General features: G+C 45.0%; 1 protein-coding gene across 1 annotated transcript in view; it reads right to left on the bottom strand.

Moving 5' to 3' along the window:
- Positions 1–10,380, bottom strand: part of LOC127633197 (protein bicaudal C homolog 1-like) — a 132,712-nt gene extending 122,332 nt beyond the window's left edge. Inside the window, exon 1 of the mRNA XM_052112063.1 lies at positions 10,088–10,380. Within this exon, the coding sequence (XP_051968023.1) occupies positions 10,088–10,280 (193 nt within the window). The 5' untranslated portion in view covers positions 10,281–10,380. The remainder of the gene's footprint in view (positions 1–10,087) is intronic.
- Between the last annotated feature and the right edge of the window lie 3,529 nt (positions 10,381–13,909).

Here is a 13,909-nt window from a genome sequence, read left to right as displayed (position 1 = left end):
TCTATCCTCATCGATAGTATCTCTGAGACTCCAGACCTTTCTACTATGTCAAACATACATGTGTCTTCATTATTGCCTGCAAGTATCATAAGACTGTTGTGAGTATCTGTTCATCGTGTCTATACCTTGTCTGGATATTACTCGCCTGCTGTTTGCCACTCGGCTCTACTGGATTTACTCACAATGTTTACATCACTGTTTCAATCATCTGTTCAATAAATCCGGCTACTGAGTTTATATCTCTGCCACCATTACACCTTTAACTTTTAAACCCGCACTTTTATTTTGACATTCTGAACTCTCCAGGAAGTCCTGTATGTGTCTGTTTGTAGGTAAGATCACAGTATTTCTCACAATAGTGACTATATGTTAAAATGTATCGCCTTACAAGATGCAAGTGTTTTGGTGTCATAAGATAGCGTGTGAGAAACCGGGCGAAAAGTCCCAATTCTTTTCGGTCCACTCCAATCAATCTACTCAAACCCATTTCTGGTGTACATTATCTACCCAGATTAAAGTATTAATATGCATCTGGAACAGAAAATAAATCCGGACATACTTTATGTGATTCACTAGTAATTCTAAAAATGACAGTGTACTTCCCGTCTTGTGAGCCAGCTAAAATAGTTATAAAATGAAAAGATGTATGTTCACATCCAAGATGTACAATAACATTCATGAGAGAGGTCTTGAATGTTGCTTAACTCTTCTCATTATATCTGATGGACTAAGAGCTTTTGGAACGCATACCTGTGATGTTAACATTTCTGAAAACACGCAGATGAGGCAATTTTCTCCTCTCCCTGCTCTTGTGACGGCTGTGTTTGGAACGATAAATTATTTGACAATGGAGAAAAAAAACTGGACTCTCTCGCTCTTGACATAAACAGACTTCAGGTTCTTCTTTAACAAATTACACTATATTTGGAAACCGATACCTATTAAAGGGATAGTTCACCCAAAAAAATGTTAAGTGGTAAAAGAGCCAGAAGGTTAAAGGTAAAAACAAAATACCCTTTTTCTTGTATTCACTTTCTGACTAATCCAAAGTCAGATCCATCACTCGCATGATTGTTTTGAGTACATAACACAAGGTCACTTCATATGTGTGCTCACAGCTATCTAGTTTTATGACTAGACTTAAATCTATCAAACTGAGTAATGTCCATTCCATTTGGTTTGGCAAAGAGATCTCGTAATTTACATAAACTCCTCTGTACGTCTTCCAGAAGAATCCTAATAGCTTTTCGGCAACAAGCAGGTTGATCAAATAGTCTGAAAGTCCCATGAAGAGATGCTGAATGACCTCAATGGGAAAGATTGCTGTGGTGAACTGAGCCTGGTGACTCTGTGTGCGTAGGACAATTATGTCCCATTCCAAATTAACTCAAGCCCATGAGGAAATAACATGGAATGCGTGACCTGACCATGCATGTCCAAAGTATTACAACAGACAGCATCAAAGCGTTTTACCATCCCAATAGAGCCATCGTGGAAGAGGAGCTCCTGTCCAAATTAATAACTGCTTGATAAGTCCATTAAAGGTCAAAAGGGATACAGCCAAAAAGACATTCATACAGATATGTCAATACGTTTGAATGTTTTCTTCAGTCAATGAAAAGTCAGAATGTGAATTAAAGTAGCTAAAAGTCTCTTTATTGTTTGTAAAATTACTATTTATCCTATTCGTGTTCATTTATAATGCACCCCTCTGGGAACTATGGAAGCTGAATCACAACACAGAAAAAAAAACAAAAGAGGTCATTCTGAATTTGTATCTCACAATTTAATGTATTTACTTATTTCTTGCAATAGTGACTATATTGTATGCAATTGTGACTTTCAAGCAACAGCAACCTTATTTCTTGCAGTTACGACTTGTGACTTAATTGTAACTTTGTCTCGCAAGTTAGGTCCTTTTTTACAATAAATTCTCCTCCCTGCCCAGTAGGCGGCAGTATGCACGAAGAATGTTAATTGCCAAAAACAAAAGAAGACTGTGAAAGAGGAGATTTATAGTAAAAAGAGGACTTAAATATTGATCTGTTTCTCACCCACACCTATCATATCACTTCTGAATATATGGATTAAACCACTGGAGTCGTATGGATTAATTCTATGCTGCGCTTTAATGTGCTTTTTGGGCCTTCACAGTTCTGGCCACCATTCACTTGCATTGTATGGACCTACAGAGTAAAATGTTTTCTACAGAGTAACGGTTTTATAAAACTTTGATTGTGTTCTGCTGAAGAAAGAAAGTCATTCACATCTGGGATGGCATGAGGTTGAGTAATGATGAGAATTTTCATTTTTGGGTGAACTATCTCTTTATTTTTCTCATATCTAATGTGATGAGGAAATGTTATACTACTTTTTGAAATGCTTGTGGAATAATGCCTACTGTTTCACTTTTGTATAGTATGCAGCATGAAGTACTGTTCAGTATGTACAGTAGTATTATTCTACTTTAAATGTGCGCCAAACCATGGGCTCATTAACCAAAATGAAGCATTCCTTTCAATTTATCCTCAAACGTTTTTGAAAAATGTGATCACATGGTCAGTAGAAAGCCACCTGTTCTAAAATTATACTGTATCACTTTAAGAAGTTGAGGAAAACACAATCAATTCAGACTGATGTCAAAAGCAGAGATGCTGTAACACTGCCCCCTATTGGTCGAGTTATTACATGCGTTCCCTCTCGAGAGGTCTCTCCTATTGCGTAAGTAGCTTACGCTATGGGAAAACTCTGTTTCTCGAGAAATATTGAAGTCTTTATGTAAAACGCATTGCAGCTGCACAGCAGACAGCAATGAGCGAGGCAGCTCGGTCATTGGCTGTGCTGCGGCAACTTGCTCGAACCAATGACGGGGCGACTCTGAACGTGCGACCAATGAGCGCGCTTCACGCCCGCACGCTCAGAGCCCGCCAAGATTAGCGTGGCTAAGGCTATATATTAGGCGCCCCGTCATGAGAGTTCTTTAGATTTAATCTCCTTCAGCAAAGACCTTCTCTTCGCTGGATCCTCTGGATTATTGGAGTCTTTTCGCCAGCCGTCGACAAGCCTACAGCAGGACTGCTACGAGGACGCCGCCGCCTTCAGCCGCCTTCTGCTACGCCATCCGGCGCGCATCACCTTATATCCTTTACTAAGCAATAATTTTTCAAGTGTTCGCCTCTGCGACGCTTTTTTGTCCTTAGTAAAGAGCAAATTCGAGGCGTTGTTTAAATTGCCTTCAACCTGCGCCTCGTGCAGAGGCCCTCTTCCTGACGGGGACTGTCACATTATCTGCGGTCGCTGCCTGGGACCTGACCACGCAGAAGCTGCTCTCACTCGAGGCGGATGCCCCGAATGTGACTCCCTGGGCCTCACCGAGCTGCGCGCTCGCTTTGCCGCCTTCGCCGCGAACGAGCCTGCTACCACCGTGCTGCCATCCCCTCTGTTCGAGCCGCGCAAGAAAAAGCGCCACTCACGGAGGCCGCCAGAGCACGTGGACTTCAGTGACGTCACGCCGGGCCAGTCTCCGCGTGCTTCACCACCACCCGAGGACTCCCTGCCGCCAGTTCTATTCACGCAGGCAGACCAGCACCCCTCCGGAGCGCTGGGTCTCGTTTGGCGCGTCAGGGGACGACGGTGAAAAGGATGACAGCCTTTCCATTGACGCTGCATCCGACGACTGGCCGGGCTCGGCCTTCGACCCCGCGCCGTCGACACTAGCGGACATGAGCAGGGGCACCAGCATGGACTCAGAAATCGTCCGCATACTGTCCAAAGCCGTGGAAGACCTCGGGCTCGACTGGTCTTCTCCGGAAGAACCCGCCCGCAGCCGGCTGGACGAGTGGTTCCTGCAAGGGCACCGGCAGGCCCCTCGACAGAGACCCTCCCCTTTCTTCCCCGAAGTTCACGACGAACTCACAAAGTCGTGGAAAGCCCCGCACTCTGCTTGCCTGAAGCCTTCTTTCTCTTCCTCGCTCTCCTCGGTGGACTGCGCGAGAGAAAGAGGCTACGAGGGAACCCTGTCCCTCGAGGAGGCTATGGCCAACCATCTGTGCCCACCCTCCACCGCTGGATGGAAAGCTAAAGCTTCTCATCCCTCGAAGCCCTGCAGATCTACCTCAGCTCTCACCGGTCGCGCATATGCCGCCGCTGGCCAAGCTGCGTCAGTGCTTCATTCCATGGCTGTTCTGCAGGTCTATCAGGCCAAACTTCTCCGCACCATGGACGAATCTGAACCTGAACCTGAGGCTTTCAAGGACCTGCGCAGCGCCACTGATGTAGCCCTGCGAGCCACAAAGGCCACCGCCCAATCCATCGGCCGGGCCATGGTTAACCAGACTGTCCTTGAGCGCCATCTGTGGCTGACGCTAACAGAAATGAAGGACGCGGATAAGGCGCCATTCCTCGACGCGCGCCTATCGCCCCAAGCGGCCTGTTCGGACCGGCGGTAAAAGAGTTCGCTGAACGCTTCACTGAAGCCCAGAAGAATTCGCAGGCTATGCATCACTTCTTGCCTAAGTGCTCCAGCTCATCACAGAGCCGCCAGAGACCGCCTCAGCTGCAGCAGTGAGCCAGGGCGGCACCTCCCGTCTCCCAGCCCAGACCTGAAACGGACGCTCGACGCTGCTCGACGCCGCTCGCGTTCCGCTAACCGAAAGCAGCCGCCTGAGCGACGGGGACCTCAGCCCAAGATCGTGCTGAACCCGGAGCCTCGTAAGCCTTCCTAGCCATAGGAAGAAAGAGAGAGAGTGCGTGTCTCGCAAAAGCCGGACCACTCTCTCCAAAACGTGTAAAACATTACCCAGTCCCCTTACAAGCAGCTGGAAATGTCTGTACAGCAGTCAATGGGCCAGTCACAGAACTCGCTCACCTGCAATCAAACGCCGTTTTAACGGCAACACGCAGAAATCACAAAAAGAGTCATTTTCTGCCTGTGTCACTAAGGGGTCAAGTGTCCACACTAAAGTGCGCATTCCCACATATCAATACTGTCCAAACAGTGCCGAATACTTCCCCAGCTCAAGCTGGACGCCCCATAAATGTAGATCGTGTGCCTATTGTCATGTATGCACCACTACACACAAGCACTGTTCCCACAGTTATAAACACTTCCCCAGTAAAAGCGGGAAATACTATAAAGGTAACGCGCGTGCCTGCTGTCATGCATGCACCCCTACACACAAACACTGTATGCATGCCCAAAACCCCCCTGCCGCGAGCGGGGAGGCTTTATGAAAATGGCGCGAGTGCCTACTACGGTATATGCACCCCCACCCATAGGCGCTGCCCATACAATTTCAAACAGTTCTCTGGCCCATGCCGCGAGCATCACAGATGCGGCGCGCGAGCCAAGAAACTCCCCGCTAAGAACGGGAAGCTTTATGAAAGTGGCGCGCGTGCCTATCACAATGTATGCACCCCCAACCGTAAACACTGTCTACACAGTTTCAAACATTTCTCCAGCTCATGCTGCGAGCATTACGGAGATAGCGTGCGTGCCTGTAATCTCACACGCACCCCTGCATTCGGCACTCAACAAAGCTGCTCAGCGCGCTCCCACGCCTCTGAGAGCTGTAAGCTCAGTGTTAGCACAAGGCAATTCGCCGGCAGGGTCCATACGTCACTGCGACACGCCCCCAGCCAGCATTCAGCCCATATCTGTGCGAGCAAAAGCCGGGGAAAAAATCCCCGACATGCCGAAATGGGTTTTGAACATAATAAGACACGGTTACTCGCTTCAATTCGCTCGCAGACCACCCCGCTTTTCAGCGGTGGTCGAGATGAAAGTGAGGAAAGATGTTTCACATGTTCTACGCACCGAGGTGCTCAAACGGATAGAGAAGAGCGCTATAGAAACTGTTCCTCCCTCTGTTAGCGAGGCGGGTTTTTACAGCCGCTACTTTCTCGTCCTGAAAAAGGACGGTGGCCTCCGCCCCATCCTAGATCTCAGACATCTGAACAAAGCTTTAATGATTCGCTCGTTCAGAATGTTAATGACCAAACATATCCTCGCGCAAGTTCGCCCCGGGGATTGGTTTCTATCAGTGGAATTGAAAGACGCTTACTTTCACATTCCGATAGCGCCTCATCACAGGCCATTTCTGAGATTCGCTTTCGAGGGACAGTCATACCAGTACACAGTACTACCATTCGGCCTATCATTGGCCCCCGTACATTCACAAAATGTATGGACGCAGCACTTTCCCCTGAGACAGCGGGAGTGCGAATACTGAATTACCTCGACGATTGGCTAATCCTAGCACAATCAGAGAGTCAGTTAACGACGCACAGATCTTGGATTATCAGTCATCTAGAATGTCTGGGTCTGAGAATCAATTTTGCAAAGAGCGTGCTATCCCCCAGCCAGAATATCTCTTTTCTGGGAATAGTGCTAGTCTCAGTGCAGATGACGGTGCGCCTCACATCAGAGCGCGCTCGCTATTCGGCGCCTTGCAACATCATTCAGAGCGGGCGCGCACGCCCCCGTCAAACGATTTCAAAGGATGCTCGGTCTCATGGCCTCGGCATCAGCTGTACTCCAGCTAGGATTGTTGCACATGCGTCCTCTCCAACGCTGGCTCAAGAGCCGTGTCCCCACTCACGCGTGGCGCTTGGGCCACTTTTTAATCAGAGCGAATCACGGCTGTATAAAAGCCCTGACGCCCTGGAAGGCCGTCGACTGGTATCAAACCGGCGTGAGTCTGGGCGTGAATACGCAGAGAAAAATGATCACGACAGATGCCTCCAAAATAGGATGGGGGGCCCTTTACGAGGGCAGGCCTGTCTCCGGTTTTTGGTCAAACCCGGAAAAAGCGCCTACATATAAACTGTCTGGAAATGAAAGCGGTCGCCTTGGCTCTCAGAGCCCTGCTTCCGTACCTGAAAAACGAACAGGTCCTGGTCCGAATGGACAACATGACAGTAGTGTCGTATATAAATCGCCAGGGTGGACTCAGGTCGAGCTCCCTGCACTCTATGGCCAGGTCACAGCACAACCTGCGCTCGCTGAGAGCAGCGCATGTGCCAGGCATCCTGAACCAGGGAGCGGACATGCTGTCCAGAGACAAGGTTCTCCCAGGAGAATGGTCTCTCCACCCCCTGACAGTCCAGTGGTTATGGCAAACCTTGGGCGAAGCAGAGGTCAACCTCTTCGCCTCCAGGGAAAATGCGCACTGCCCTCTTTTCTTCTCAAAGAGCACGGACGCGCTCGCCCAAGTCTGGCCGAGCCGCCCCTTGTATGCTTTTCCCCCGATCGCGATGCTACCTCAGGTCATCAGTCGGATCAGGGAGGTGAAATGTGCAGTGCTCCTGGTAGCCCCACTCTGGAAGAACCAGACGTGTTTTCCAGAACTGATGCAGATGATGCAATCTGCCCCATGGCCGATTCCGTTGAGGCTGGACCTCCTCAGGCAGGCCAACGGGATGATTCTTCATCCCCACCCCGATCTGTGGGCCCTTCATGCATGGCCCCTCAACGGGTTCCAGAGAACCTCCCCAGCGCAGTGTTGAGAACCATCACTGAGGCGCGAGCGCCCTCTACGAGGCGCTTATATGCCCAAAAGTGGAAAGTGTTCCGTGACTGGTGTGATACCAAGAGCTTGAACCCCAAATCGTGCGAGATACCAAGTGTACTCGCCTTTTTGTAAGAGCTGCTGGAGGCGGACCGCACACCCTCCACGCTCAAAGTCTATGTGGCTGCCATAGCGGCGTCACACAATCCTGATAAAGGACGCTCATTAGGGAAAAACGACCTAATCATTCGTTTCTTAAGAGGCGCTAGGAGGATGAACCCTCCTCGCCCCCTCTCGGTACCGATCTGGGACCTGGCCACGGTCCTGGACGCACTCAAGAGTGCCCCGTTCGAACCTCTCCGAACCATGCACCTTAAACAGCTCTCGCTCAAAACTGCGCTCTTGCTGGCACTCGCCTCAGTCAAGAGAGTGGGCGACCTGCACGCGCTGTCATCAAGCGCTGCTTGCCTGGAATTTGGACCTAACGACTGCAGAGTTGTCCTTAGGCCAAAGCACGGGTATATTCCTAAAGTGCTCTCCACACCCTTCAGAGTACAGGTGATATCTCTGGCAGCGCTATCGTCTTCAGCAGACGAAAGCGACGCTAATTTACTCTGCCCGGTCAGGGCGCTCAGAGTATACTTGGAACGTTCTGCCCCGTTCAGACAGACGGAACAATTATTCGTATGCTTTGGCGGCCGCACTAAAGGTCTCGCAGTTTCAAAGCAAAGAATATCGCGCTGGATAGTAGATGCTATAGCGCTGGCTTATGAAGCCAAGGGCCTTCAATGCCCCTTAGGCATCAGAGCTCACTCTACGAGGAGCATGGCCTCCTCGTGGGCGTGGTCGAGTGGGATACCCATTGAGGATATTTGTGCGGCGGCAGGCTGGGCCTCGCCTTCGACATTTATCAGGTTTTATAACCTACAGGTCCCCTCATTGCATTCCAACATTCTATCAGCCTGACTGTAGTATGGACTGGAGTACATATGCTGAGCATTATCTCCTCCCTTATAAGGTCCGTCTCTGACTGACTTAGGGAGTTTTTTATGCATATCAGTAAAAAGAAAAATCAGTACATAAGATATGTGCGTGTGTTTTTACAATGAGCGCCCCACCATGGGCCACCTTGGGGCAAAGGCGCTCTGTATTATCCCATTATATAGCTCGCCGTTGGCCGGCTCGTTGAATAATCACTTTGATTTAAGGCTCAGGCATCTGCCTCTGGCTTTATAGAGCTGAAGTCAGCACGCACTGGCGTTTTGCATGGTGTTCCCATAGCGTAAGCTACTTACGCAATAGGAGAGACCTCTCGAGAGGAACGACTCGGTTACTAACGTAACCTCGGTTCCCGGAGTGGAGGGAACGAGTATTGCGTAAGCTGCCGTGCTTGTGCTTGGTCAGTCGCTTCAGTCGATTGAACCTAAAGAACTCTCATGACGGGGCGCCTAATATATAGCCTTAGCCACGCTAATCTTGGCGGGCTCTGAGCGTGCGGGCGTGAAGCGCGCTCATTGGTCGCGCGTTCAGAGTCACCCCGTCATTGGTTCGAGCAAGTTGCCGCAGCACAGCCAATGACCGAGCTGCCTGGCTCATTGCTGTCTGCTGTGCAGCTGCAATGCGTTTTACATAAAGACTTCAATATTTCTCGAGAAACGGAGTTTTCCCATAGCGTAAGCTACTTACGCAATACTCGTTCCCTCCTCTCAGGGAACCGAGGTTACGTTAGTAACCGAGTTGTTCTGTCAAGTGTAGGTTATCCAGTCCTGTTATTACTCTTACAATACCTACATCAGGAAAAGGCCAAACTGGCAGTACACGTAACTGATCTTAAAAATCAAGGGGGCTAAAGACAAAATATACAATTACAAACAAGCTTTACATTAAGATGCAACAAGATGATAATGGAAAAATACAAGGGTGTAGATTTGGCTTGAACATTGGGGGGGTACCTCTCCCCATCCCCCCTGGAATCTACGCCCCTGGAAAAATTAATCCAATGTTTAAACAATTTTCCAGCCTTAAACAAAATATTACAGATGTAAAATTAATTAATAATAATAAAAGAACTGGCTAAATAAAACTCCAAGAATCACTCCTTTAAACCTGTTATAGTTTAAAGGTTTACTTTTAAACATAGGCTTGACTTTTGTGTCTTAAATAACATTTCCCAAAATCTGAAAGCTGTCTCAGTATTGCTGTTACAGTCATTTATGTTATTGCAAACTGAAAGATGGAGTCTTAATGACTTTTCAAAGTATGGACTGCTACATTATTTAATCACAGTTGTATCACAAAATACTTGTAATGTTCCTTCCCCAAGCAATTCTCATAAAATCAGAAAGCAAAATAAGTATGGAAAAATAACCATACACTTGAAAATATGATTAAGGATCAAAGCTGTTGAAAAATAGAGAAGTGGAACACAACAAATGGTTCAGCTCTACACACAGTGCATACCTTCTTGAGTGTTTGTTCAACTGAACAGGACAATTATTAACTGTAAACTTTTACTTGAAGAGTTATTTCTTCAAAGAAAAATGGTGGGCTAATCGAAGTCATGGAAATAACGGTTTTACCTAATAACATGATCTCCAGTTTTTTGCGGTCCACTCGAAACCTCTCCTCGGTCCACTCGGGGTCCGGAGTCGCCGTGGGTCCGATGGAGTCATCCTCAGACACGGGCAGAGGAGAATCAGTGCTGCGCTCGCTGTTGGAGCCCGGGTCAGACTGCTGTAAGTATCCGCTTAAGGGTTCACACTGAGCGGCCATGACTTTCACAGAGCACCGCTGACTCTCCACAGCGCCACGCACGCACGCGCCCTCAGATCAGACACATATCCGCGGAGGTTGAGCGCGAGTCATCGCGGCCACGGGCTCTCTGTTAGACTTACACTGACTGCGGGTGATAAAGTGAGGGCAGGAAGATGCAGAGCTCCGCCCTTTGCTCAATATGAGCCAGACGGTCATGGGTGGATGGATGGGGGCTGTAATACTGAACTTTTAGTGAGCTGTCTACCTAGACAGCATTATTGGCCATTATATGAGCGTTCTGATTTTTTGTTCTCAGTCTGCTCTGCTTTATATGTCCAGAAATGTCGCACGCATGTGTAATACACAAAGTGACTGTCTAAACATTGTCAGACGCAGCCATTGTTTACAAAGCGGCAGGTCTGGAACTTCAACATATCCTCCCACCTCCTTTATAAAGTTATAAAAGAGAGATGTCTATCGTAATAGTTGTATTTTGCGTCAAGAACTTTCCTTATTTTAATATTTTGTTAATGTTATTATCTTCTTACATATAATTTATTTATTTATGAATAATAGCTAGAAAAAAATTGACACTTTAAGAACATATGAGGTAAATATAAACATAATTTATATGTTAATAATATATATTAAATTATAAAATTATATATTGTAAAATCTCTATTATTAAAAAAAAGTAGTATTTTGTGTCTGTTATTTTTCTTTAAATTTTCCTTTTCCTTGTTATCTTCGTACATAGCCCTTATTTATTTATTTATTTACTTAATGTTTAGTCATTGTTTTATTAATAATCAATTTAATACTAAGACAAATATGGAACCAACGGCATATCAGACCAACATAAATATATTTTACAAATAGTACAAAAATTGTATCATTTAATCACATAATATAATGTAAAATCTAGTCATAGATAAAGTTGTATTTCTTGTCACTTTTCATTTTAATTGTCCTTTTCCTTGTTTTCTTCTTACATAACTCTTGTGTATTTATTTATCATCAACAATCAATTTAATAACAAGACAAATGTGACACCAATATGGAGCATTCACCAAGGCCATATGAGACAAATACAAATATATTTAACAAATTAATATAAATGCATTTATATTTATATATGCATACATTTAGTAACAAAAATAATTGTAAAATATAATAATAATAATAATAATAATAATAATCACGCGATCACGTGATCCATAATGCTTCTGCGATGATGTAGCCGTCAGCTGGATGAAAGTGGCAGATATGACTTAATGTGTTTACACAAATTTCATGTACTTATATTCTTTTTTTACGCATGCAATACAACCATACTACCGTCATTATTCCAAATCTGGTAGTGCCAATAGCGCTGAAGAAGCATTTCAAGTTTTGTTTTGACAGCTAATGTTGCTAACAAAATGGAGGCGCGTGCGCCAGAGTGTTATCTCAGTGAGCGCGCAGCATCTAGTTTGAACGAGTGTTTTATATTCACATCAGAAAATTAACCATAACTGTTAAAGACTGTGTTCTCACATAGAGACTCTGATGAATGTTGCATAAATGATGCAGAAATCCCAACCTGTAGAACTGCATGCTTTTAGACAGCAAAATTATTGGTGCGCATATGATGCCCAAAGATGCTGTCTAAATAGGCAGCACATTAGGGTGTTAGACACAGCGGCTATGCAAATATGTATGCTGTGCAGTATTCAATAAAGCAAGTATCCCATTGATCTAAACTTAGACTTTTTCTTTTTTGTCAGAATGTCTGAACATGGTGATGGGGATCTAATGGCGAGTTCATCTGGCACTTTCAGACCATCGTTTGCTCTGGGTAGAAGACTGCCAGGCCGGATATCACTGAATCCACCTCAACCTGGCAGACTGACCTCTCTTCCCTCCCCTGGGTGGATGTAAGAAAGCTGCACGTTGTCCTGTTTTCTGCTATTCTCAGCTTTCTATTAAACATAAAAGGTGTATGACCAAGTCATAGAACATGTTAAGTTAAATAGGATGGGAATACTCAACTCTAGAGACAACATAAATGACTAACACCCACAGAAGACCTTCGTACCAAATGTTCACTCCGTTCGCAAAACTAAAGATGAGTAAGTATTTTAGATCCCCACATATAAACTTTATTAGAGAGTTCTTTCGAGACTAATCTGCTTAATATACAGACTCCAATTAAACATTTTTGTTTTTGTAAGTGTTATACTTTTTAAGTAATTAAAGGGATAGTTCACCCCAAAATTAAAATTCTCTCATGATTTACTCACCCTCATGCTCTCCCAAATATGTATGACTTTCTGTATTCTGCTGAACAAAAATTAAGATTTTAGAAGAATACCTCAGCTCTGTAGGTCCAAACAATGCAAGTGTATAGGTAAAAAAAAAAGAAAACTGCAAAAGCACATAAAGGTAGCGTAAAAGTAATCCTTTCGACTCCAGTGGTTTAATCCATGACTTCAGAAGTCATATGATAGGTGTGGGTGAGAAACAGATCAATATTTAAGTCCTTTTTTACTATAAATCTCCACTTTTACTTTCACATTCTTCTTCATGTGTTTTTAGTGATTCATATGCTTCGTGCATAGCGCCACCTACTGGGCAGGGAGGAGAATTTAGTGTAAAAATGTCGGTGTCCATTCACTTGCATTGTGAGGACCTACAGAGCTAAGTCCTTGACCAGGTCTCTCTGGAAGAAGAGATAGTAATATCTCAATGTGATTCTCCTGGTTAAAATAAAGGAAATAATAAATAATAATAATAATATTCTTTGTGTTTATCAGAAGTCATAAACATCTGGGAGTTTGAGGAAATGATGAGAGAATTTGTAATTTTGGGTGAACTATTCCTTTAAGATTACATTTTACTAACATTGATAGACGCTTCAGCATTCAAAACGTAACTGACAGTGATGACGTGTAACATTGAATTGCGCTTGGTCTTCTTGCATCTATTTGTATGCTGAATTGTGATTGGTCTTTTTTTCCCTTGCATATATTTGACCATTTAAGCTGCCTTTACATTGCACTCATGTTTTCTGGAGGTTACAGGAGGAAACTCACATTGCACCAAAGAAAGAGAGGAGAAAGAGGGAAGACAGGCAAAGCCGGAGACGGCAACGAGAAAAAACACAGATTATTCAGTCTCTCTCCATCTTTGAGCAGGGCCCTGCAGACACCTATAGGAAACTGGGTACAGCACACTTATACAACACTAACTTATGCTGGAACAATGGAAATTAAAAAGCAAATCAAATGCTGAAGCACTAATTCAATTTATGGGTGCTTGTCCTTATTAATTTATAGGTAATTGGGGTGACTCTAACCTTAGTAACTGTGACCCCGCACTTATCACAAAATGCATTGAAAAGGAGAAGGATACTGAGGACGATGATAACTACATTTTACAAAAACTCCAACGAGATGATGTAAGTGAAGTCACAACACAGCGACTCTTTTCCTTTAGCTAGTCTGATGTACTTTGAAGTTAATCATTAATATTTTATATATTTTTTGTTTGTTTGATTGCATAGTTTTTGGATGATCCCGGTTTAAAAAATTATCCAAAGCAAAGACCAATAATACTTCCACTCCAACAGTCATGCAACATTTTGTCTACAGAGTCAGCTAAAAAAA

Source organism: Xyrauchen texanus, chromosome 40 (assembly GCF_025860055.1).
Source record: "Xyrauchen texanus isolate HMW12.3.18 chromosome 40, RBS_HiC_50CHRs, whole genome shotgun sequence".
NCBI lineage: Eukaryota > Metazoa > Chordata > Actinopteri > Cypriniformes > Catostomidae > Xyrauchen > Xyrauchen texanus.
The sequence above is the reverse complement of the archived record's forward strand: the minus strand, read 5'-3'. Positions and strand labels throughout refer to the sequence as shown.